At 46.2% G+C, this 24,558-nt stretch overlaps 9 protein-coding genes across 9 annotated transcripts; 6 read left to right on the top strand and 3 right to left on the bottom strand.

The window, feature by feature from the left end:
- Nucleotides 1-3,226: 3,226 nt before the first annotated feature.
- L3040_005411 (uncharacterized protein) lies at nucleotides 3,227-3,795 on the top strand (the record flags this gene model as incomplete). Its single annotated transcript, XM_007292597.2, has 4 exons — nucleotides 3,227-3,427; nucleotides 3,491-3,543; nucleotides 3,609-3,695; nucleotides 3,756-3,795. The coding sequence occupies 4 exons, from the start codon at nucleotides 3,227-3,229 to the stop codon at nucleotides 3,793-3,795; spliced, it is 381 nt and encodes a 126-aa protein (XP_007292659.1).
- Nucleotides 3,796-5,703: 1,908 nt separating this feature from the next.
- L3040_005410 (uncharacterized protein) lies at nucleotides 5,704-6,867 on the top strand (the record flags this gene model as incomplete). The annotated part of the gene is made up of 11 exons (XM_007292596.1): nucleotides 5,704-5,757; nucleotides 5,807-5,830; nucleotides 5,882-5,902; nucleotides 5,962-5,981; nucleotides 6,032-6,076; nucleotides 6,168-6,194; nucleotides 6,315-6,344; nucleotides 6,401-6,418; nucleotides 6,474-6,497; nucleotides 6,549-6,782; nucleotides 6,840-6,867. 11 exons carry the CDS (start codon nucleotides 5,704-5,706, stop codon nucleotides 6,865-6,867), a joined length of 525 nt encoding a protein of 174 aa, XP_007292658.1.
- Nucleotides 6,868-7,268: 401 nt separating this feature from the next.
- On the bottom strand, nucleotides 7,269-8,382 carry L3040_005409 (uncharacterized protein; the record flags this gene model as incomplete). The annotated part of the gene is made up of 3 exons (XM_007292595.1): nucleotides 7,269-7,558; nucleotides 7,621-7,921; nucleotides 7,975-8,382. The coding sequence occupies 3 exons, from the start codon at nucleotides 8,380-8,382 to the stop codon at nucleotides 7,269-7,271; spliced, it is 999 nt and encodes a 332-aa protein (XP_007292657.1).
- Nucleotides 8,383-10,192: 1,810 nt separating this feature from the next.
- On the bottom strand, nucleotides 10,193-10,768 carry L3040_005408 (uncharacterized protein; the record flags this gene model as incomplete). The annotated part of the gene is made up of 4 exons (XM_007292594.2): nucleotides 10,193-10,221; nucleotides 10,321-10,386; nucleotides 10,468-10,563; nucleotides 10,627-10,768. The coding sequence occupies 4 exons, from the start codon at nucleotides 10,766-10,768 to the stop codon at nucleotides 10,193-10,195; spliced, it is 333 nt and encodes a 110-aa protein (XP_007292656.2).
- A 440-nt stretch (nucleotides 10,769-11,208) lies between these two features.
- L3040_005407 (uncharacterized protein) lies at nucleotides 11,209-12,213 on the top strand (the record flags this gene model as incomplete). Its single annotated transcript, XM_007292593.2, has 2 exons — nucleotides 11,209-12,095; nucleotides 12,159-12,213. 2 exons carry the CDS (start codon nucleotides 11,209-11,211, stop codon nucleotides 12,211-12,213), a joined length of 942 nt encoding a protein of 313 aa, XP_007292655.2.
- Nucleotides 12,214-15,650: 3,437 nt separating this feature from the next.
- L3040_005406 (uncharacterized protein) lies at nucleotides 15,651-16,490 on the top strand (the record flags this gene model as incomplete). The annotated part of the gene is made up of 1 exon (XM_007292592.1): nucleotides 15,651-16,490. The coding sequence occupies one exon, from the start codon at nucleotides 15,651-15,653 to the stop codon at nucleotides 16,488-16,490; it is 840 nt and encodes a 279-aa protein (XP_007292654.1).
- Nucleotides 16,491-17,786: 1,296 nt separating this feature from the next.
- On the top strand, nucleotides 17,787-18,548 carry L3040_005405 (uncharacterized protein; the record flags this gene model as incomplete). The annotated part of the gene is made up of 1 exon (XM_007292591.1): nucleotides 17,787-18,548. One exon carries the CDS (start codon nucleotides 17,787-17,789, stop codon nucleotides 18,546-18,548), a length of 762 nt encoding a protein of 253 aa, XP_007292653.1.
- Nucleotides 18,549-20,584: 2,036 nt separating this feature from the next.
- L3040_005404 (uncharacterized protein) lies at nucleotides 20,585-21,806 on the top strand (the record flags this gene model as incomplete). The annotated part of the gene is made up of 3 exons (XM_066157362.1): nucleotides 20,585-20,841; nucleotides 20,894-21,333; nucleotides 21,619-21,806. 3 exons carry the CDS (start codon nucleotides 20,585-20,587, stop codon nucleotides 21,804-21,806), a joined length of 885 nt encoding a protein of 294 aa, XP_066011665.1.
- A 769-nt stretch (nucleotides 21,807-22,575) lies between these two features.
- On the bottom strand, nucleotides 22,576-24,469 carry L3040_005403 (uncharacterized protein; the record flags this gene model as incomplete). Its single annotated transcript, XM_007292589.1, has 2 exons — nucleotides 22,576-24,148; nucleotides 24,324-24,469. 2 exons carry the CDS (start codon nucleotides 24,467-24,469, stop codon nucleotides 22,576-22,578), a joined length of 1,719 nt encoding a protein of 572 aa, XP_007292651.1.
- Between the last annotated feature and the right edge of the window lie 89 nt (nucleotides 24,470-24,558).

Below are 24,558 nucleotides of genomic sequence, written 5' to 3'. Positions count from 1 at the left end.
AAGGGAGAGTGAGGTTTGGTGGAGTGATTGTTTTTCTTTTGTTTTGATCACCTTCCTTTTTTTTTTTTTCGATCGATATGGTAGTTGGCAAGGCATTACTTGCTAAAGAGAGAGTTGCCGGTGTCGGTATCTCTATATCGACCTTAGCTAGCTAGTAGTAGTAGTAGTAGTAGTTGGGGAAGCTCACCCGTGAACCATGGTTCACGGGCCACTTGGCATGCCTCGCTTAGCATGTTAGCAGTTAAGGGACCCTTAACTTGACAAGTAAACCTATTAGCTAGCTAGTGCACGTGATTCCTTCTAATCGTATAGAAGGAATCAGCCCCCTTGAGCCTTGGGGAGCAGACAGAATTCAGATACCTTATCAACCGAGTGTTTTGCAATTGCAAGTACTTTGACGACCTTACGAAGTTACGAATAGATATTCCCAATCGCTTGGAAGCAATCCAACAACTTCAAATGCTTAAAAGATTCTACTTAACGCACCTAATAACAAAAGGGCCGTCGAAAGCATTGCTACTTTAGCTAAAAGCTTATAATCAAAGACGAGATAATTATAATAACTTCGAAGACGATAAGCTAATAATACAAACTGCGAGGACGCAGTTTTTCGAAAAAGAAAAGTGATGTTACGGTAGTAATAGCGGTCACGCGAAGGTCACGTTGCTACGCGCTTAAAAGTCATACGTTACTTCGTAACCGTAAGCTCTCGTCTTAGCAAGACAGCTTATAAGACCTCTTCTTTTGCACTCGTTCTCTTCTTTTCCTTCTTTATCTTTCTTTCTTATTATAAAGCGTACTCTTAAGTAGCAATACAATCATACTGCCTTCGACAGCCGTAACACTTATCGGCCAAGACCTTATGGAAGGAATAGGAAGGAAAACCCTATGGGGCCCCCGCCCTATGGAGCAGCCTAGTTAAGGGTTCGAAAGAAAACCTTAAGGAAATTATTAAAGAATAATTAAATTGCGTAAAATTTAGAGACAAAATACCCCCCTTCTTTTTATATACTAGATTTTTTTTTTTTTTTTTTTTTTTTTTTTTTTCTTTTCTTCTTTTGCTTAATAATAAGCGGAAGCGCCTATCTATTTTATAAGGAAACGGATATAAACGCCCTGCTTGACATGCTTCTTGCTAAGGCCATTAAGGCTATACTAAGCAGACCTATCTTCTATAAAAGAGCACATATCCTTTAACTAAAATAATCAACGAGCTTTTCCACTTATCTTTTTGCACTTCCTTGTGAGGACCATAAGGTCCAGCCTTGTTGTCAGGCTACTATACAACAGCTCTTTTTTAGTGCTTCTACATTGCCCAAGGACCTCCAACATCTATACCCCCCAGACTACATCCTACTGATCCGTAGACCTCTTGGCAATCACTTGTGGCCTAGGCATCCCCCACTACATGTAACTGCACCTCGCAGCAAGAATCTCCTTCCTCCCTAGACTTAACAATACAACGAATACCCAACTGATATTCGTACCAAGTCTCTGTGTGCACACCCTATGTGGGTATACCAACACTTAACTATAAGTGTAGCGAGGGCTTCCAAGTTCCCAGTAGTTAGACGGATACTAGGTATCCGAGTAAAGTATTCCTGTCGGGCGTGGCATGGTAATCTTGTAAGGTATTATTGTCACGCATGAAAGCGAGGCATGCTCATCCCGTAACCGAGCTGGCACAACCGAGCTGGGTCGGTATTAATATATCGACATGTAAGCTATATATATGATGCACTTACGTAGCAAGGGCGCCTGATAATAGTACTCTACATAAAGAAAAAACAAATACAGAACACGATTTCCATTAATGATTATACTATGGAGCGCCTTCTATGGCGTTCCCGTAAGAAGGTTGCAAAGCTCCATCGAGCCCTATGGAGCAGCTAAGTGCGTAGCTAAGATCGAAGCTTGGCTTTGATTTTCTATTGGTTTCTTGTTACAGCTGATCCATTAATGTCGAATAAGTTATTTTGGTCCAGCAAGAAAGCTGCTGAACAGAGAAAACGCTTGGCAAGCTAAGCCCAAAGCATCCCTACTAATATAGAGAGCCGTTTTCTACATTGAGTTCCCCTTTATTATAATATGATATTTTTACCAAGAGGAAAGATAGAATTGTATATTATCATTCCCTGAATCATTTCGTGCAACGCATGAATCAATTGATCGCTTATTCGAAAGCGTGCTATACTATTTGTGCTTTTGGGTATCGGATATAAAATCAAGTTCATGATCTAAAACAAGTGTAGACGCGATCATGGAAGCAAATGCAATGATTCCGAAATAGAGTGAGTGGTATTACTGGTCGTGGTTTCATGATTGCTTTACGTGGCTCGCTGACATCGCTGTTGTGGAATGGAAACTCTCAGCTAGTATTGTTCGTGTAATTAAACAAGAAAAAAGAAGGAAAGATTTCCTGGCGGAATCTCAGCTGCTGCAAATTTCTGAAGGATCTTGATGGCATTCTTATTTCCCCGCAATGGTTTTCTATTTTTGGAGGACGGTGGCGGTTCGGAACGCCGTGCCTGCCTGCAGGTAACGTACGACAAGTGATGCGGGTAACAGGTCACTTGAGAGATGTGCGTTTTATATTTGGAAATCTTTTGCATTGGAAGCTAGACTTATTTGTGTAACCTCTGTACATATTCTCTTATGCATTTGAATATCCAATCCAGTTTGCAGCCTGTGCTGTAAGCTGTCGTGCCGTCTTATCGAATATAAATATCTCCTGGGCTGCTCCTGGTCACGAATTAAGCGAGCTGACGAGTTTCCAACGGTAAAAATAAACAATCTGTCTATGAGTAATGCCAATGTGGATGTTTATCGTTGAGGAAGGAGCTTGAAGTTTTACTGGCCATAACTTTGATATATAAATAGATCGGGTGGTACCAAAGCACAGAGTGCCATGTTCTGTCCATTCTCACTTGTGGAACAAAAAAATCATGATCTAGATGTTAGTTTTTTGCTCCAGTGATATCCAAATCTTTTGCCGATGTGGCTTGATGGCTTGATCCTTTGGAGAAGAATAATCAGAGGGACTCGGTAGCACAAAGAGGGATGTAGCAATGTAGTGACTATTCTCCGCGAAGCCAACTTCTCTGCCGAGCCTTTGATGTCCATATAAGACCAACGATCGCTCTTCTGTCTCTTTAAAGCACAACAGCATCACTTCTACTTCTTCCTACATCAAACACTTGAACTGACCTCTTTATCAACCTCCATCATGAAGTTCCAAATTGCACTTCTCGCTTTGCTCTCTCTTGTCCACTCGCTCCCATCCGCCGAGCCCGAAGCAGAGGCCGATTTGAAAGCCGCGGGAAAATTCGATATCACCGAGCGTGAAGCCTCACTCGAAAGCTTCTTCGAGAAGCGGGCCTGCGCATATACCTGCACGGGCATGACGGGAGCTTCGGCCGGCAAATACGTAGGCAATCTATCCATATCGTATTAGTTCAAGAGATTGCTAACACGATCTCGTCCAAAATAGTGCGGCTTCTGTAAACAAGTCTTAGCTCCTGCTAATGTCAATAACATCTACCAGTGAGCTTTACGCCGTCACTCTCTACTACTTTCCTTTCGAGAATATCTTGTTGATATACAGACAGGGTCAGCGGTAGTTCGGGTGCTAAGAATTGCTGCGATTACGGTTTAAACAGTGGCTGTAAGAAGCACTATGCTACAACAACCGGAGGGTATGTATCCTATTCTGTTCTGTATGGAACTAGTCTTTGGATACTAATCTTTTGTCTTAGTGCCAATCGAAATTGCAAGAACACTGCTAACGGCTGGTGAGAGTTTACTCTCGATCGCGGAGCAATCGAGGATTGAAAATGGGAATTGAAGGTATTGGAGCGTAAAGCAGGTATTGGGATTTGTTCTCGTTTCGTATGAGCCCCGGGCTTCTTGATAGGCAGTGTATCAATGTTGGAGAACACGGAAATTTTATTGGATATCCTTACTGAAAAACATCCGCGGCTGTGAGGCATATTCTAAGAAAACATGGCATTCGATACTTGCTACGTGCTGTATATCTTATTCTGTCATAACTCTACTTCGCAGCCATTCACTAGCAGCGGCCCTTCCTCCAAAAGCAAGCCTGGAAAATTAAGGGCCGACTCGTCCCCAGAAATGCAGGCCAGAATCGAGTTATATAATCAGGTCTCGGCTGCAATAGCGCTTCCATAAAAATAGATACACGAGTCGTACTTAACTCTTAGCTATAGAATAAGCGTTAGTATAAAGCCGTTCAAGAAGCGAATAAGGTAAATGAAGTCTGGAATGATGTTCAGACCTTGCTTTATAATAATGAGATTGAAACCTGTTCCTCGCTACTTGAGCTCCTGAGTCTGTAAATCTATATCAAGCTGTGAAGCAAGGCTGCCAGAGCTGCACATGATGCGCAGAGCTGCATATGGTGCGATACCCTGTAGCAGTTGAGCGGCTTATCTTCGTCCTATGAAGTTCTTTTTCAACCTGACGTTTTTTGCCTGGATCAACACTGCAGAAACAAGCCTACTCGCGCTGTCTCTCAAAACTATCTTTCCCTCAGAATCAGACTAATATACCTTCATTAGTGTGCCTCTGGCGTCTAATTTCCTTTCAATGTTATTATCCTGCCTTTACTGAATAAGCTTTCGTGACAAATAGGATAGCTCCAGATGTTTATACTCAGCAGATACTTTTACGGGTGTAATGCCAGATTTTTTATAAGAGGCTCTCACGACGATTCTTGGAGAAACATGCACGGTTTCTTGAATCAATGACTGCCTGATATATGCAAATATTTTTTATCCTTCTCAATTTTGCTTGATATCAAATTCCCTGACCACAATTTAAACATATACCACCCTCCAAATAGACCTTTGGCAGTTGCACCCTTATCATTTCTTCTCATTCTCCGCCCTATCCTTTGCCCATTCCTTTCATCATGTTCGCTTTTCGGACTCGGCTCAAGCTCCTCTTCTTTGTGCCTTTCCTTCATTTCGCTTCCCCAGAAGTTTGCACTCTCTTCTAATCGGACTTCACATGCCGCCGAGTGATTCCAGGCAGTTCCCAGTCTAACGTGTCTTTCTCATCTCCCGCCACATTCATTCCCGCCCAGACCTCATTCATGGACTTCTTCCATGGCTTCTCAGCTACAGTCCTTATAAAGGCGCAACCCAAGCAAGCAGCAATTGTCCACCCAATTGCTACCCAGGGAAAAGCCAACCAATAGAGCCGAGCCATGGTACGGGATGACTTACAGCATTAGCTGGCTTTAAATGATTAAATAATAGCGATTCTAAGCTTCAAAAATCAAGGAGCGAGGGAGAGCCAAGCAGCAAGGAAGAGTGGAGGAGCGAGAGGTATTGGTGCTCAAGTACCCCTTCGCAGCTAACAAACAGCAGAAGGTGTTTCGCTGTTTCCACTGCCGCAGAACAATTTTGATCGATGCTACTTTTCGGATCAGACCTGCAACTTTAAATTTTGTTATTGACGGCCAATATACTTCTTCCCACATATTGATTTCGGCATATTAAGGATCAGTGATCGTGGGGCTGCTATGTTTGCTATGGCTGGCAGGTACGGACAGAGATCGTGGCTTCCGTCTGAGCAGTTTGGGGCGTCTTCAACCAGGTCTCGTCTTCAACGATGCTCGCTGGATAACGACATGTAACCAACGTATCAAGCACACTGTCCCACAACTCCGAGAACTTCAAGATGAGTCTGCCATTCGCCGCTCAGACAATGGGTGCAGCCAGCCACCTTATTTCTGTAAATACACCCGCTTCTAACTTGTCTCGACACTGATCCAATAGTATAGCGGCCCTTTGATTTACCATTACGTGTAAGGGCTATATGATCATCTGAAGAAGAACAATCTGATTCGTGATTTCAGAATACAGCCTGTTCTCACTTGGTATGTTATCCATCGGTGTCCCTGAGCATTATGTTTCGAAGAATGCTGACTTTTATCAGGGCAGGGATATCTTCATCAGGTAACGAGCCTCCGGCAATGGATATACTACATAAGACCCACTTTGCATAGGTTCTTCACTGTTATGGCTCCTGGGGGCTTTTACCAGGTGAAGATGTAAGAGTCTTTCAAGCCTGCTTTGCTGGGCCTCTTGCAAGCCTGAGCACTCTCGCTGCGAAACCACAGGCTAACGTGTATATGGGTACAGTTACGTCGAAATGAAGCTGGCCCTGTGGTAAGATATTCCAGTGACTGTCTCGAGGTTTTCTTCTGGGTTACTTAATTCGTGTGCTAGCATGTTTCTGTGAGGCTTAATAGATTATGGTTATGTATTTGTATACTGAACATCATTCAGGCTGGAGATAGCAAGCATTCTCTCCAAGGAGTAAGCTACACTATTGAAAGAAATTATCAACTTGATACGGTGCTAACGGCTTTCAGGAGAAAATCCATTCTTATGTATGACAATCTCTTACTGGAATTACGGCTCATGCTGACATGAGTATTCAAACAGCTTGAAGATAATTCTTCGCGGACTGTAAGCTTTTATTGGCTCCGTCTAAGCTTCGAGGACTAATAGTGAGCCCAGGAAAAGCCTCTTCTACTTGATGTACAGCCCTGGAAAGTGTCTGGGTAGTATACAAGCTAAAGGTGTTGTTAGAGTACGAGAAAGAAGCAATGCAGTTAGGATTGCAGGGGTTTACCTGGGCTACCGCGCGTTCTATATCGGATATGATCTCGTGCTGGTCTCAACAGCGACGTCACGATACCCAGGAATACCAGTCCTGGAAGCTGTTGAGCAGCTTAGAGCCCACCTTGGTCTGTGAGTACTTTCTTCTTTCCCAATGTTCCCAGAATGAAAATTGACTTCCATTATCAGCGTGGCCGCCCTGCGCCTGTGGGCTTAAATTCTTGGAAGGAGTGCGAGGACATGGCGTGCTTTGGGGCATATTAAAAATAGCTATGATAATTGCTGAATAAATATACCGGATCAGACATCGGGGCTGCTATCATACCAAGAGAGGTTCAAGACAGCAGTTAAAAGGAAGTATAATTTGTTTGCATTTAACGTCAAAAGTTTCCAGCACCCTATACGATATTAATCAATCGTTGGCAGGCAAGTTCACGCTCCACGCTTTCGTCTATGGTCCCAAACAGCTTCTCTCTGGCCGCATCATTTCTCACACAAACCATCCTTTCCTGAAAAAAAAAAAAAAAAAAAAAAAAAAAAATGATAATCCCAGCGTCATAAATCGTTGCATTGAATCCTTTCATTTCTGATCATCATTACTTTAAACCAACTCTATAATTACGCGAGCGGGGCTTGGGAAGAAAAGCTCTCTATGCTGCTCCGTCTGTTTAGTTTTGAATGCGTTCTCCCTGCAATAACTCGGTAAACATCAAGTCCGTCGTCGTCCTGGTCAGGATTGCAAGTTGTATACTCTAGATACTTGAGCAGCTTGTAAAGAAGGGCGGCAAGTGCGGCACCCAGGAGAGGCCCGATGTAATATATCCAATGATAGCCTTTGAAGTCTCCAAGAATAAGGTCGGGACCAAAGCCTCGGGCGGGGTTGAGGCACGCTCCCGTGAAATTGATACCTTTTGAAGTTATCAGCAGGAGAGTCGCGAGCGGCGGGATCATAGATGATGTGATGACGAACCTATCAGATGTGCGAGAAGTAATGCAAGACCAATGCCCAGTGGAGCGAGGAACGATCCGCGGTGATTTTCCACGGCCAGCATGAGAATCGTGAATACTAGCTCGGCTGTCAAAATCATCTCGATGAACAGCCCCTGTGACACAGAGACGCCAGCACTTGTGTTGACCTGGGCCTTGAGATCTCCAGGGAAGAGTCCGGATACGAGCCCAGAGGCTACCACCCCGGCAAGCATTTGAGTCGGGACGAGTAGGGCACCTCTGATCCAAGGGACGGCTCCGGCAAAACAAAGGCCGAAAGTCACCTGTGCGATGTCAGCTATTTCCGCTCCGATTCATAGAAGATATCGGTACATACCGCCGGATTGAACATCCCTCCGCTCACTCGGTAAAAGACCCATACATTGACCATGAGACTTATCCCGAAGCTAAAACTGATGTAGGATATTTGCAGCAGACTCGGCGAGGTTGATAGGAGATCGGCTCTTGGTAGCGTATCTGCTTTGTTGTTGGCGGTTTGGACAGCGGTCAAGCTGAAGAAGAGAAATGACAGCGTTCCAATGAACTCTCCCAGCATTGCAATAAGATGGTTCCGGACATTGTCGCTTATCCACCAGAGTCTCCAGTTCTTCGGCCGGTCGGGCACAGTGTCCACTTTGGTCAATATGGGAGCTGGATACTGACCCGGTGTTGGAGGAGGGCGGGGAAAGACGAAATCGGATTTAGAGTGAGTGGTGTAGGACAGCGGAATCGAGATGTTATTCATTTTGAGATTAGTTGAAGGTTTTGTTGGTGCCTTGACAATGTAGATTTGGTCTTCTTTTTAAACAAAAGCCATACAGTTCTCAGAGAAGAATCAAAGCTTATATAGATATGCGATATGCGATATGCGATTGGAAGATGCTACTAGTTCTGCTTCAGTTATGCGAACAGCTGGAGATCTGGTGGTGATCAGCGTATGAACGGCTGTAAATGGTATTCCTTACCTTGTGCACAGGTCAATGACGAAAACATGATACCGGATCAATGATACAAATTTGCTTGGTTTCGGTATCCGGACCGCGTTTGGATTGTGACTTCAGACTTTGTATGATTGTTCTGATGTATGGGACCGTCCTTGTCGGAGTGCCGATTTTGAGTTCATGCCACGGCGGGAGAAGGAAATCAAGCATGAATAGGTACCAGCATTAAGGCATGCTGGGTATGAGCCTCGTTAGTCGAAGATAGGACGGATATATGTCTGTGCTGCTTAACCGCAGATCAGAAACGTGGGTATTTGTTTCGGCAAAAGGGGGTGAGATTAGGCGAGTCCGCAAACAGCGTCGAGTAAACATCCTGGGAGCCAAATTTCTTAGCAAACCCAATTTGGAAAGATTTAATCGAGATTTTGGTGCGCTAAATATCATAAGATAAGAGGCTGAGGGCTCTATTTAAATTGTCTGCTCAGCTGCGATCTCGGGTGCGTCCGCTATGTTGGTGGCTGGATTTGGAAGACAGCTCTTCGCCTGGCTTGATTGCCAACCTCGTTTCCTCCGAACTGAGGTTCGGTGGCTTAAGGTTGCGAAATTTCACATCCACGTGTGAGTTAGCGGGCCTATCATGGGTTTGCGAGCTGTCAAATGCGGCATTGTGCTTATTCTAGTCCCATAAAAAGAAGGCGTTTCGCAACAATTGGCACTGACTTTCCAACGTCTAGGTGCGTTTTGGTTTCAGCCATATCTAGTCCTTAACTTGACTTCAGAAAGATTCCTGCTTGGATGATATAACCGCCAAGGGCCCGCACCGGGATGTGGCCAGCAATAGAAGCTTGGAATGAGTCTCCTTGATAGAAAATGGGACCAGTGTCTGAGACGATTAAAAATGTATTCTAGCGAAACCTTTTTCTTCTGTAACTCGCTTCTGTAATACGGCTATGCCAATAGTTTCTGGCATCTTCGCAGACAGTGATGTGCACATGCTTCAAAAGAACTCAAGATCAGGGCTGAGCTAGGAAAGTGTCTCTGCCTTAATATTATTCAGCAAGCAGATGGGGCTTGGTGAAGGCCTCCTTCAAGTCCTGGGTCAAGCCTGGATCATTCGCCAGTATAAGGCATGTACGCAGAGTACCTATGCTTGATATGTGCGGGTAGTTGGTCAGAAGCATAATGCCAGGACGAATAAGTACTGATGTCGAAAACGGAAGAATCATGACGCAGAAGGTTAGCAGGACTATATAATCAAAGCGCTATAACAAGCCGTCTAGCTATCAGAATTACCAAAGGAACTCACGTCGGAGTATCTAGCTGTAGATACAGAGTGACCCTTCGTATCATGGGGGTTTGAGGGAATGTACGGTTGATGAAGATGTGCTTACGGGTACATGTAGAGCGTGAGCGTTCGATTTGCATCTATTCGTTCAAGAGAGAAGTATGCATGCCAGGCTTACTTGAGTGAAAAATTTAAAAAAATTGAAAAATAGGATTAATATTGAGGGTAGGAGAGCGAGACGTCTTTCTTGCACCATCATTCCAATGTCATCCACGGCACTCCAATCTTTTGTACGCTACGCAAAGCCCAAACTTCGTCCATCCGTGGTATCATAATCCCAACGCCGTATCGCCGCATCCTGCTCCTCTTTTCATCAGTCCCGAACCCACAATGATAACACACCGATTCATCCTCATGAACTATCCCAATCCTAGTGGACTTTCCGGGCTCGTCGAACCGTCGGGTGCTTCGGGGCTGTGAGAGCCTCTGGGGTTCTTGGTGGAAGTATCGGTCCACTCGAACTCTGTATGCAGAATCAGCATGCTGGTACGGATAGTTTGGGTCTGTCACTGCATCTGCATCTGCATCTGGGCTCATCGCATACTCTGTCTGCACATTGGACATTGGCCCTTGGAGGAGTCTTGCTTAATCCACTCGACGATGCAGTGCATATGGAAATTGTGGCCGCATTTGCCTGAGACTGCTCCTCGTCAACCTCTGGAATATATTTTTGTTGAAGCTACACGGATGTGTATCAACATACGCAAGCTGCAGTCATCTCCCGGGTATTTGCACGTCGGACAAGTGCCGTCGAAATGGACTTGGCAGATGCCGCAGACGTCGTCGTCGGGGATGTCCCATCGCCACGTTGCGACGGCATTCCACTTGGTGATCCTGACTTTCATATTTGATCGCTGTCGGCAGAATGGGAGTGGGAGTGGGAGTGGGAGTAGGTGGATTTGTTGGCGTTGGCGCCGGATTGATTTGTGGTGATGTTTTGGATTTGACTTTCAGTCGCGTCCTCGTCTCGAGATCACGTGTTACATACCGATGCTGCTTTGTGCTCTCTTCCTTCCCCTCCCCCTTCTACATACACCTCTACACCACTTCAGCCTCAACGTCAACATCAACCTCAACTTCCACCTCGAACTCTGCACGGTTCTCCTGTATCTACCAGCTCATTCATATTACATGCGCTTCTAAAAACGCGCTCCGTAGCACGCACGCGATGGCGGCAGCTACAGCTACAGCTACAGCTACAGTCAAGAGATCCTTCCCCCTCTCCCTCTTCCCCCGGGCCGCATCTCCTCGCTATCCCACCCAATTCTCCCGCACAACCTACAAGATGTCCTCGTCCAGCTCCCGCTCCCTCTCCTCCTACCTCGTCACGCCCTCCGAGCTCCATGCCGCCCTCAAGAAGAACTCACCCTCCAAGATCTCCACTGCGCCGCGAACTGTCGCTCTCTGCGCGAGTTGGTTCCTCCCTAACGACGGCCGCAAGGGCCTAGATACCTTTCGGGAGAAGCGCATTCCTTCTGCGCGCTTCTTCGACTTGGACAAAGTCATCGACAAACGCTCCCCTTACCCGCACATGCTGCCCTCCAAGTCCGACTTCGCCCAGGCGATGAGCGCACTGGGAATCAAGCGCGATGACACGGTCGTCGTCTACGATACTGCCGAACTGGGCATCTTCTCTGCGCCGAGAGTGGGATGGACTTTGAAGGCATTCGGGCACGACTCTGTGCATGTACTGAACAACTTCAAGCTCTGGGTGGAGGAGGGCCTGCCGACCGAGAGTGGGGAGTTCTGGGACGTCGATACATGCGTGTATCCCATTCCGGAATTTGATGCTAGTAAGCTGGTCGATTTCGAGGAAGTTAAGGAGCTGGCGGAGGACCACAACAAGGAGGGCGCGGAGGGGGTGCAGATTTTGGATGCGAGGTCCGCGGGAAGATGGAGTGGGAAGGATCCCGAGCCCAGGCCTGGATTGGAGTCGGGACATATCCCTGGCAGTATCTCTGTTCCTATTTCTGAACTCTTGGATCCGGTTACGAAGACGATCTTGCCAGGAGAGCAGCTGAGAAAGATATTTGAGGCCAAGGGGATTGATCCGGAGAGACCGATCATCAACAGCTGCGGAACTGGGGTGACGGCTGCAGTCATTGATGCGGCATTGAGTGAGGCTGGGTATGGGGATGAGAGCAAGCGGAGGCTATATGATGGAAGTTGGACGTAAGTTTTCCGGGCTATGCTCTCCTATACGGACGGTATCACTGCATCACTGACACGACGCAGGGAATGGGCACAGCGGGTCAAGCCCTCGGATCATCTGATTGTGAAGGAGCAATAATGGTAGGGCGAGGGTTTTCTTTCGATGCATTTCAGCGTTCTGCGTGTCATGAATGGATACCCCAACACACTTATCTTTTTATCTTCCAAATTAAAACGTCGGGGCGTATGAATAGTATAGCAATGCATATACCGGTCTGTTGCTGGTCTATCACTTCAAGTTCTGGAAGATGGAAAATAGCGAAGCAGTGCAGAGGTACTCGAGGAGGGGATTGATGGCTCTGGTCAATGACTCTACGCTCCTTCGTCCTATCTCAGACTTAACTCGCACCTTCCGAACATTCAATTGGGACTGGTGGTAGAACTTTACACATCTGCGCAGAATTCGCAGACACCAACTATCTATACTTACAACTTCAACCTCAACTCTTCCTTGCTCCTTGGAAAATTGTTTTCCGTTTCGCAGCTCGCCCACCCACTTCTCATACAAACAAGCCAACGATGAGCGAACAATGGTCCGGACCTCATCAGGGCTGGCCGTCGGGAGATATAATCTCTGCCGACAACGCCGATGTTGCAGCGGAACAGCTAGATTCGCTTTCCGTATGGAATACTGCAGAGGGGCCTCTGGTCCCCGGATACTAGAATTGGGATTATGATTGTGGTGAGGTATTCTTAGCAAAAGCGAAGGGTCAACCAGTTCCAAAATAAATTTCCTAAGCCAACGGTGGATGTTAACAGATCGCTATGGAAAGGCTTTGATAAAACCATTGTACCATCTGCACAGATTCCTTTCCATGGGAATAACATACACGTCGCAATATCGCATTAGGGCGTTTTCATATCAACTTGAGAATTTAATTGTAAAGCTAAAGCCATTAGAGTAATTGATAGAGCGAAGATTCAATTTCTTACCTACAATAAACTTTTAATTTCTTATGCTTCTTATCCAGCATTTGATGCATGTAATCCAGTGAAGTTCGATTCTACTGCGTTTTCGAATTTAAAAAATTGGAATAGCTTTGTGTGATAAGTCGAAATAGCTTTGGGTAATAGGTCGGTATTTAAACTAATCGTCGGCTCGCTTAAGTGGGTTTCCTTATATCTTTTCAGTCTTAGTCGGCATAAGCGATTGCGGATCGGAAGCGAATGCGGATTTTTCGAGTATATTGGAGATTCTTTTATATTATAGCAATTACTATTACAACTAAGAAATATTTATATGAATAATTAATCTACGATCATAATCTCTTCCGAAATATCCAAAATCGTATTGTCCGATAAAACATCTGACCATCGATCACTATTTCTTGTGACGACACGCCAGGTCTCCTGGACGTATCCCCACATGCGCCAAGCTACCTCCTTCCTTTTTCCTCTTACCTTGCATCTCCTCGTATTCTTCGTATTCTCTCATTCCCTTCTTTTGACCCATGAACCATGGTTCACGAGTCCTTAGCGCTTCTACCTTCGTATATATAGACCTTAGCTACTTTCGACCTCTACACTCGGTAGTTCTTGATTCTAAGTCATTACTTTGAGATCCTCCTGAGCTCCCATGTGAACCCCGCGCTCCCGTGAGTTCCTTCAGGTAATCGCTTAAGGTCGTCACATTTCTATTAGAATCTGACTCGTCTTTTACCTTACGTAACGAACCGTTTAAACTTTTACTACTATTAAAATTGAAGCTATTTATTAAGAAAAAGAAAAATATCTTCCTTTAAAAAAAGGTCTTTAATATTATTAATTGTAATTATTAAATCATCGTTACCGAGAAAAGGTTTAGGTTGAGGAAGAATTGGTCGAGGAACACTTTTTTTTACGAGGCCACAAAATTTAACGCTGGTTGTTGCAACTATTAAATCTCTTTCGAATCGAGAATTGAAATTAGTATTGCATCGTCGTTTTTAATAATTAAGCTTGCAGCACAGCGTTCTTATATAATCCTTTTACGCTTGCGCTTAGCTTTGCGTGAATCGATTCCTTTACGATACCTAGCATCTCTTTCTTTTCTTTAAAGCTTATCGACGATTCGTTATTATTTTGTAGCAGATTTAAGATTTTTTTTTTTTAGCTTGCTGCTTAAGCTTTTCATCGATTTAAGATGTTAAGCTATCGGTGTAATAAAACCATTTACATGCGTTTTCAGCCTTATTATAAAATGCAATTGAGTTATGCGGTTATAAATTAAAAAGTGATGTTGGAAATTGTTTTGTATATACAAAAACTAATAAAAAAATAAAAAAATACGCATTCGCTTTCGATCCGCAATCGCTTATGCCGACTAAGACTAAAAGGATATAAGGAAGCTTATTTAAGCGAGCCGACGATTATATAAAAAGTGAAACTCAATAAAGATTCTCGCTTAATCGTCGGTTTCCTTAAATTTAATTCGAAAGAATTGACCGACTTGCTACAGCAAGTCGGCACTACCAAGGCGTGACAGTTAAATTTGCTCCTTTTTAATAAATGATAAATCAACTAACTATTATAGTAGGTGGTTCAGGTAGTAAAGGGTAGATTAGCAAGCAATAAAAAGAGTATTTGCTTACTAATTTATGTTCTCAGGGACGGTTTTAAGCTCAGGGACGGCCATGGGACGGCCATAGGACGGTCTTAAAACGCTCGAAGACGGTCCTAAGACGGTTTTTATACGAAAAGACGAGTATTTAAAAAAAACGATTTAATCGAGTAAAATAGTTTTATTTTAGCTACGATTTAAATAATTTAAATCGTTTGTTTTCAAATTCTATTCAATCTTAAGTATAGGCCTAGGGTGATCTACCAGCCATGCCAACATATTAAAATCGTCTCTAAAAGAAATGGTTATCGGACGATCAGCTGACTGTCTAAATGCTCCTGCATTCCCCTTTAAGGTAGTTGTCCTCAGCGTATCTATGCGACATTGCATATTCCATCCTTGCTCCTGATCTTGGAGTTTGAGATATAGTCTTACGGATAGCTGGAAATAAATTTATTTTCAAACGGTTTCGTCGAATATTCATATTTGACTGGATAGCTTGTTGGATATCTGCTCGGGTTTTCTTATACAGAAAGATAGTCTGTGGCTGTGGAGCTTCGTGGTTCCCTTTCTCTAGTACTGTAATGCCGTTGGTGTTCAAAGAGTAATTCTTACGCCTTTCTCTATTGGCTTTTGTGGCCTTTGAAATCAAAACCATGCCTCACGGATCTTCCTTTTCGTTGATGCGCGCAAGAGTACGGAACGGAATTAAACATCCATTGAGAACTGACTTAGATAATTTCTTGTAAGATGTGAAGTAATTATATGAAGAGAAACTTAAGACAAAGAATATTCTGGAATAGACAGCTATTTGCCTTGATGAAATGATGACAGAAACTTAAACAAGGAAGCTTGCAAAAGATTAAGATGAAGTTTTGCTAGCTTTGTCGTACCGTCGTGACACTGTTATATATTCTGAGCTTAAACCCTCCAATCCATCTCCTTCCTCAACAGTCACATTTTCCAAACACAACAAAATGGACGAGCCAGCTCTCGCTAGACCATTTGACGACGATCCGCTCGCGGAGTTCTCAACAGAGGTCAACTGGACTCGTGCTCTGTCCAAACTCCAGAATTTCAGGAAGAGCATAGAGGCGCTTGTCAGGGTCTCGTCGTGGACGCCTCGACAATGCCAAGAAGTCAACGCCATCCTGGCAGTGCTGACACCAATTCCTCCCAAGTCTATGGCTGAGGGTCAGAGCGCGGGCAAAGCGACTGCTATGGAGCACTGGAGTATCCTCGTGGAGATGGTGATCAGTACACTGAAAGCCAGGAAGCACAAAGAGATGGTGACCCAAAAAAGCGACGCTGGGTTGGCAGAGATGAGCAAAGTCCCTGGGACGGCCAATCCATCCATATCCCAGCCGACAGGAGGCTCGCCCGGGCCCAATTCCCAGGACGTCGTCGAGGGGATGCGCGATCTGGTCTTCAGTGACACCCTGCTGGGCGAGCCTGGACTATCTCCAGTGACTGCTGCCATCCTTGACCCCAAGCCAGGCACCAGTCCATCATACGATCTGTTGGAAAATTCCACCAACGTGCTCACTTCCTCTTCAAAGCCTTCTTTCCCTATCACTACGGGTATCTTTCACCCCCCACCAGCGAGTACCTTCCCCTGTGCTCGATCTCGGCGGACTTCGACTGTGCCATCTCCAAGCGCCGAGGACAGTGCTCCGAATGTTGGAGAGAATGCTGTACTTGACAGAGGTGCCGGGAATAATGAGGGGATAGAGGAACAGGGGAATTCTGCTAAGCACGGGGGCCGGGACGACGGTGGAGAAGGGGAGAATGCCGAGCTGAGCTCCAGTGCCGCCTGATCTGAGCCATGGCTGTGCGCATGACCATATGAATCAGTATCAATATGTTGGAGTTTTTATTGGAAAAATTTCGCAGATATTCGTGCGGTCTCTTGAAAGTGCTCCTAAGTCTCTGTATTTTCCCATGTTCTCTCGCAAGATATCTCTCGGTGTCAACCAAAATGCTAGAGTCCACCCTAAGTCATAAAAAGTCTGCAGGAGACACTGGTTTTAAAGAATGTTATTCTGTCAGGATATAACAAAGAAGACTTCATCTTTTGTTAAACTGAGTCAAGATAAATCGTTCCCGATAATGCGGGGTGTGGTCATGCCCTTTTTGTTAAGCGATGTGTGGCTCCTCCACTTCATCTGTATCAAACCTTCCAGAGTGAAGGGGGAGCCATAGTTGGTATAACCAGCGAAAAAAAAACTATTCATATTGATATTATTTCATTATGTACAGGGATCGGCTGATAGGGATTGTTTTCCTGTCTCTGATAAAGTGCTTTCATACATATATTTATACAAGAGCTCGATAACATCATCCCTCCTCCCCTCTTGGAAGTTTGGAAATCGTCTGGTTTTTTAAATCACTCAATACGCTTGAAACTTAGCCTATGAGATTCTTTGGCGCAAGATCTGGTCTACCTTGTTTACCGTTTTTCTTCATATTGTTATCTGCTTAATTTTCTTTTCTACTACGAGCCATGATAAGATTAATGGTAGTGATGGCAAAATTGAACGAGATGAGAGCACGAAATATCTAAATCCTATATGGCAGTGAATTGATATATATACTACATATATATATTGTATAAGGAGATGTAAGGGCTCGGGAATAGAATAGTAGTCCTGGATGAGAGCGGAAAGTGATACATGCCGACATGAACTTTTAGAGTTTGAGTATTAGAGCTGTCGTATTGTTGCATAAGGCTACTGACGATATATAGCATTCAAAAATGCTAGATTCTGCGGTAAATACTTCACAACTGATATGGGCATAGAAGACCGTGGAATCATGCTACATATCGTAATGAAACGTAATGAAGATACGCTCTCATAGCGAACACGTTTATAAAACATGGCACACTTTCACCTTTTGGCTCCCACGTTATTTGACGTTAATGCTTCCGATCTGTAGATAATTAATAGGCTAAATCATGGGGGGGGAAATTACAGCTAGCGTCTTTTTGCCACACTAGCGCACTTTTCCAGCTTCGAATAAGCCTCCTTCCTTTAGAGGAACGGAAACCCATCGACCTCGACTCGACATCAACACCACAAACAAAAATTCCAAAATCTTCCTGCACCTACACAATGCGCCTCACCAACAATTCCGCGTGCTCTGAAGACGCCTCCTCATTCAAAGACTTCTTCGACCTACCAACACCATCCAATGAGCCTCCCCCACCCGTCAGACGAGGTCCTGCGAGGAAGAAGAAGGCTGCCCGCGAGGCCCTGAGCTCCAAGCTGAATGACCCGCCATGCCCAAGTTGTGTCATTGCCGCAAGTAAGACGTCCGAGGAAGTGGTCTGCAGAGGACCGGCGCCGTGCGAGAAATGCAGAAAGGCGAAGAAGACCAAGGAGCAGTGCTTAGCAGCTGCTGTACCTGGTCATTTGTCCATCGATGATGATGAAGAAAAGATGAAAGCTAGGGGCGGGGACGGGAAGGAAGATACTAAGATCGGGGACGGGGAGGAGGATAAGGAGATTGTGGACGGGGACGAGGAAGAGGATACGGAGATTGAGGACGGGAAGAAAAACGAGGACGATGACGAATACGAGGGCGGGGACGAGGATGAGGACGAGGATGAGGAGGAAAGCGGCACCGAGGAGGCGAAGGGAAAGAAGTTAGTGGACGTCAAGGCGAAGGCAAAGAAGTTAATGGACGTCAAGCCGGCGAAAAATCCCTATACTTCTTCGTCGGAAAATGATCTCGCGGATGAGGCGGAGAATGAGAGAGAAGTTGGGTTGGGTGGCAAGAGAGTGTATGACAAGGAGAGGGACGGGAGACGCACGAACAAAAATGGGGGTCTCGATGGTGGCTTTTTTGGGGATTATGGAATCAGATACGATTGATCATACACATGATCGAATCTAAGGGTTCAGCGGGGGTGGAATGGATATTCAGGGGGCAAATGGGTAGAGAATGGGGTTTGCTTACTTCGTTGAGATTAAAAAAGTTAGGATAGTCCGGCCTACCAAATTTGAGCGGACGTCTTGGGAGCAAAAAAATAATGCATGGATTTCGTTTCAAGAAAACTTTAAACAAATGCTGCATTCACCGTATGACTTTGATATAATTTTGGAGAATTCATGGAAGAGTTTTCGAGGAGACCTGGGTAACGGCAATGGAACAAAAATCTTCCGCTCTGAAACTTCAGAAAGGAAAATGAAAAGTTCTCATTCAAAATCAAAAAAGTAGTCGCGCTCGCGGCGGTACTCTTAACGGGGGTAGATCTCTCGTATCCAAGTGGATGAAAGACCTCAGTTCGGAGAACCCGTTAGTGGTGCAGGATTGCGGTCCGGCACCAACCATTACCTCACACAGCTAACTGGGTGGTCCCAATGAATTACTGCGCTGTCTTGTAATGAAGTTTCGTTTTAGTCTATATATTATAGTAAAAAGTATTTGTGTGTGGTGAATCGCTTAGGTGCCGACGAAGTGATGCCGGTGAGGTATCGGCGACTCCCCCGACGGCTTTGCCGACACCATTCTTCAGGGCTCATGGTGTTCCAGTATTCTGAAATTTATATCAAATTGTTCGTATTATATTAATTTGGGAGATCTTAATGTGAATCTGGATATGGATATTCGGGGGTCGGTCTTGGAATAACAGTCCTGGATAAGTTAACCGCAACTTGGTGAAGATGCGACTTATTAGGGCAGATTCCCCCACATCTCTACGGCTCCAGAATATCAATACGGGGTCTTTTTTGGGTGCAGCAAACATACAGACTTGTGGCTTCTGCGATGACTATGTGAAGTTTGCACCGCAAGCTCAAAAATTTATAGTGTTTTTTCGCAATCATATACAGGAGCAGACCTAGCTCAAGAGCGCTTGTCAGCAAAACCCACAAGTTATAAATTTTCCCCTCTATCTAGGCAATCGAGTTTGAAGATAAACCTATAAGAAGCTTCCATATTAGCCCCTCGCCCTTCGTCACCATGATCTACCTGTTCTAAAGAAACCTGAAAATCTCATGATTATCACTTCGCAGTATCAGAACATCGGTATTTGATAGCGCTAGAAGTTGGAGACAATAATCAATTAATAATACGCGTTATCGCTTTAAGAAAAATCGTTCTTTACTTACAGAAGAAAAATATGGCTTGGCTGGGCAGATTAAGCGAGAAAGTAAACAACGTCACCAAGACATCATCTCTTAACTTGAACCCTTTGTAAACACGTCTGAGCAACTTTTACCGTTTTGAAGCTCTATATAAAATATAGAAAATGAATATTTCAAGCAAATTATATCATTGGAGGTTCCCAAGGCGACCGCCTGGATAAATCTCAGCAGTACCTGACAGGATCATGTTGTCCTAATACAATTAGCTAGAGCGCAACAGCCAATAATATTACAAAGCATTATCTTTATAAGCTTCTCTTAGTTTGAAATGCGATAAAGCAAGAGATTAAAACAAAGCCAAATCTTGCTCAGTCGATTGATGGTAGGCACCTCCCACGTACATACAAACACGAGAGGGTCTATCCGGTCACAAGAACTCGTCAGAAAGAAACGGAATAGAGGATCTTTATCCGTAAATCTTTGAACAATGATATATATTGAGGTCTGAAGGAGATGACGAGGATGGCGAGGGAGCAGGAGCAACAAGAGATACAACTTAAGGAGGCGCAAGATAGGGGAAGGCATAAAGAGACTGTTGACCCAACAGCATTAGCAGAAATCTCAGTAACAGTAACAGCCTCGGACTCAGCCTTGGACTCAGCCTCGGCCGTGGACGTGGATTCACAACCAAATCCGGATCTGGAATCACCTCAACAACAATCACAGTCCTGATCCACCGATGCCGTAGGCTCTACATATAATCCACTGCCACACCCCTAACTCAAGGTCCACAAGACGATCATCATTCTTACTACAACACCATGGCCAGCGATCAAGACCAACAAAGCTCTTCCTTCAGCATACTTCCAATACCATTTCTTTGGGATGCCTCATCTAACGGCGACCGACGCAAACACAACGACCCATTCTGCCCGCGCTGCTCCGCTGAGCCGCCAGCGTTCTGTCACGGTGGTCCGCCATGTGAGCGGTGCTCTCGGATGAACCTCTCTGCGCTGCAATGCCGCAGCTGGGACTTTGAGGCTGTGGATCTGGCGGGGCGGGAGGCTAGGGAGATGAAGTGAGTAGCTGCCTTTATCATACTTTTCCCGTTTTCCATTTCCCTTCCGCAGCTTCACAGCTTTCAACTTCCCAGCTTCCCAACTTCAAGACTTCAAAACTTCATTAGATAGGTCGATAATCTACGCTAGGCTAGGCCATGCTACGACACTGACAAAATCCACCCACAGCCCCTCAGCAGACGAAGAATGGCGGCGACGCCCATACGAACAAGCTAAGGAAGAATTGCTCGCGGAGCAAGAGCGCGCAGCTACCCAGCCCAACGCTCAGGAAGCGCTCAATGACTCTTCGGCGAGGATGCCAGGGCGAGATCAGGAGACGGAGGCGTCTAGAAGTAGAAGATCTGCTGGTAGTAGCCCTTCTGCTGCTGCTAGTGGTGAGAGGATGAATGCGGGTGTGTCTGAGCATAGCGGAGGTACTACGGACGTCGACGGTGGAGATTTAGAGGATCGTGAGCTTTTGGCTGAGGACCCGGCTGTGTACTGGGAACGAAGTACGTATTCTCTGGTTTTTTTTTTTTATCTGTTTCTGTTTCCTTTTGACCTTGCTCTTGTCCTCTCTTTTGTTCCTGCCCTCGAGATCTATTCCAAGTCCGTCCTGGCCATGCATGTCTCCCTCCACCTTTCCTCCACGGCTACTTTATCCGGAAAAACATTCGAAAAATTCGGTTCATGCAGAATCATGGAGAGAAACGAGATATAGCCTCCCCTCACATATCCACATCCACATCTACATCCAGCACCTATCCAAATTGCATCTGCTAATTAACGACACACAGTGATATTCCAGGGCTACGGCCGCGATTTTGCCGAGCGCTTCACACGCGAAGGGGAGGAGATGAATGAAGGGTTCCGACGGCTCGCAGAGCGACAGCAAGCAGCGCCAGCGCCGGAGCTTCCGCGAATGGGGAGAAGGATCAGGAGGCAACGCAAGAGCAAGGGTAAGGGTAACAGGTCGGCAAAGTAATTACAAGTGTGTGTGTGTGTGTGCGCGCACGTAAGGAGAGGCTCGTAGAGTCATGGACTAGGAGCCAGGTTGAGGGCTGTGTAGTGTAATAGGCATTGCAAACGGAAGTGGAAGCGGCAATGAAATAAATCTATGTTTGAAAAAGATTGATTGTTGTTGAAATAAATGATTATTTGGTTTGCCCCACTTCCCGTACCATGCCTGGAATGGGATTAAGCAAGCCTCTCGGCTTGACTACTCCCATAGCATATAGCTCTCAGCTCGCTCCTACTAGAATCAACACCTTTAACCCTTGATTCTACTGTATCAATGGTGCATGCATGATAATGCTCCACTCCTTCCTCGCCCTGCTCGTCCCGCTGTCTGTCGGGTTCAGCTTTTGTGTGATGCGATTTCTCGTACCTTTCGTGAGCTGCGGTTCCTCCTTTCTCTCTCGCTGTTCCGGGCTGACTCTCGCCGCCGAGATGGAGATTCATGGCACCTCTCAAGAGGTACGGGGAGAAGGATCTTTTAAGCCAAGAGCCCTTTTTTTTTTTTTTTTTTTTTCTTTGCACAGGACAGAACATAGCATCCATACTGGTTCCGACTGCGCCCTTGCAGCCATCCCAAGACCGCTCTTCAATCTTGAGAGGTTGAAATGCTCTCACACTAGTGGATCGATGCCTCGTCTCCAGCTACGGGTTGAGAGCCTCGCATCCTACTTCAGCCACCTGATCTTCTCTGAGGCCCGATAGCCCCCTCCCTAAGTAGATATCATAAGCTCTCGCTCTTACCACGAGAATGTCGTCTCCTTGTGCGTGTGATTCCCGCTGGTATTTGCGACGGCGCTGGTTAGCTGCACGGCGAGCCAGCGTTCCTCGGAGCTGAGATGCAGGTAGCTGACCAGGTACCGCTTGTTCTCCTCGATGCGGACCTCGTCGTCTGTGATGCCCTCCCCTTCGATGCTTGCGAGCCACGCACACAATCGCGCCACTGTGATGGTATCGTAGCACAGGCCTTCTCTGCGTGCTTCACTCCACAGCAACGCAATCGCTTGCCGTCGCACTTTCCGATCCCGGCACTTGGTGGCGGTGACGAGGAGCGGGAGGATAGTGCCTATGTCCAGCGTGAACCTGCATGAAGAGCTTGGAGACGTTGAACTTGGAGGCGTTGAGCTTGATGAAGATACCGGGGTGCTGAGTAGCGTGCGCGCTTTGGTAACAATCTCTTGGAACAGTTCCGTGTATTCGTCATACAGACTCTCCTCGTGCTCCAGGCTACTCGCTAATAATACCGTTGCGACATTGAAATAGATACTCAGCACATCCACGCTCTCGGCCCTGCACCCCCCGTTCCTGACCTCTTTTGCAAATGCCGCCTGGAAGCTAGCGCGCCACTGGTCGAGCTGCGTGCTGTAGTGGTTGTACTGCTGCACCCACCCCTCTGTCCGCAAGCGCTCTGGGTCCGTTTGGGCATGGGCGACGGATTTACGGTAGAATTGGCCGATACCTTGCATCAGGAAGTCGAAACTCTCGCGGGACTCCTCGACGTTGGAGAAGGAGTCCGAGATGATCACGTCTTCCCAGTCGGACTCGGGCATAGGGAAGGGAGGGGGCACAAAGAGACCTTGGACATCGAGACGAGCGAACATGCGGCCCAGGTCGTCGATGAGACCGTCCTGGATCTCTGATAGTGAGTCTTGTGATAGACGAGAAGACTGGCCGCGACGGGCAGTTCGCCAGTCGGCTAGCAGTCGCGACCCGCCGCGGAGGTGTGTGAGTGCGCCTTCGTAGCAGCCCTGCATGGCCTCGAAGGTCATGAATAGCACACAACTCGTCAAACTGGTCCTCAGGTGGCGCCGGCCATCTGCGAGGATGATCCGGAGGGCTGAGATGGACTTGGAGTACTGGCGCAAGGCGTATTTGTGGTGCTCATCCAGGCAATGCTGGTCGGTCTGCGGGAATCCACTCAGACTCAGTCTGGTTGGCAAACTCGTCACCTCGAGGCTCTCGGCCAGGGCGCCTAAAGCTATGGCTGCATGGCGGATGGGCGCATCTGAATGGCATAGTTGCAGCACCTTTTCGGTCCAGAAGGTCGGATCGAAGGATCCAGCTATCTCAAGTGCCGTCTTGTCGCAGAAGCGGTGGAAATAACGGCGTTCGTCCGCAGTTCCGGGGATGGCCGAAGAGAGAGAGTAGGTTTTCCCTAGCAGTAGGAACGGGCGAGAATGGATTGCAATGGGGGGTTCTTGGACGGGGGTATCAGTCGTTGAGGTTTCGGGGACGTAGCCACCACAGGGGCGGCTGAGGTTCTGGCAGCGGACGCATCCGGGTTTTGCCTCGTCGCATTTGACTCGGCGTTGTCTGTGTTTACATTAGTGGGTGGGGTAACCGAAGATGAAGATATACTTCGGGGGCGGGGGTAATGTATCCATGTATATGCATCAATACATATGTATATATCAAAATCTATATATACATACATATATCATATGTAAATCCAGATACAATCAGTCATAATCATATATCACAAACATACTTGCATGTGGAACAGCCCGTCTTGCTCCGCGGCCCGCTCTTCCTCAGGCCCTGGCTCCGGGAGGAGTGCTCGGGCGAAGGCTGGTCGGCTGCTGCGAACTGGTTGCAGAACTTGTACACATTGGGGTACGGGTGCCTGAAAGACATGTCTCCGAAGTATTCGTGGTGGTGATGGTGGTGGTGATAGAAGTCGTAGTAGTGAGGATGAATCGAATCGAATCGAGTCCGGTCGGGTC

This window comes from Drepanopeziza brunnea (assembly GCF_022702325.1).
Source record: "Drepanopeziza brunnea f. sp. 'multigermtubi' strain 214-2 chromosome Unknown ctg8, whole genome shotgun sequence".
In the NCBI taxonomy this organism is placed as follows: Eukaryota; Fungi; Ascomycota; class Leotiomycetes; order Helotiales; family Drepanopezizaceae; genus Drepanopeziza; species Drepanopeziza brunnea.
The sequence above is the reverse complement of the archived record's forward strand: the minus strand, read 5'-3'. Positions and strand labels throughout refer to the sequence as shown.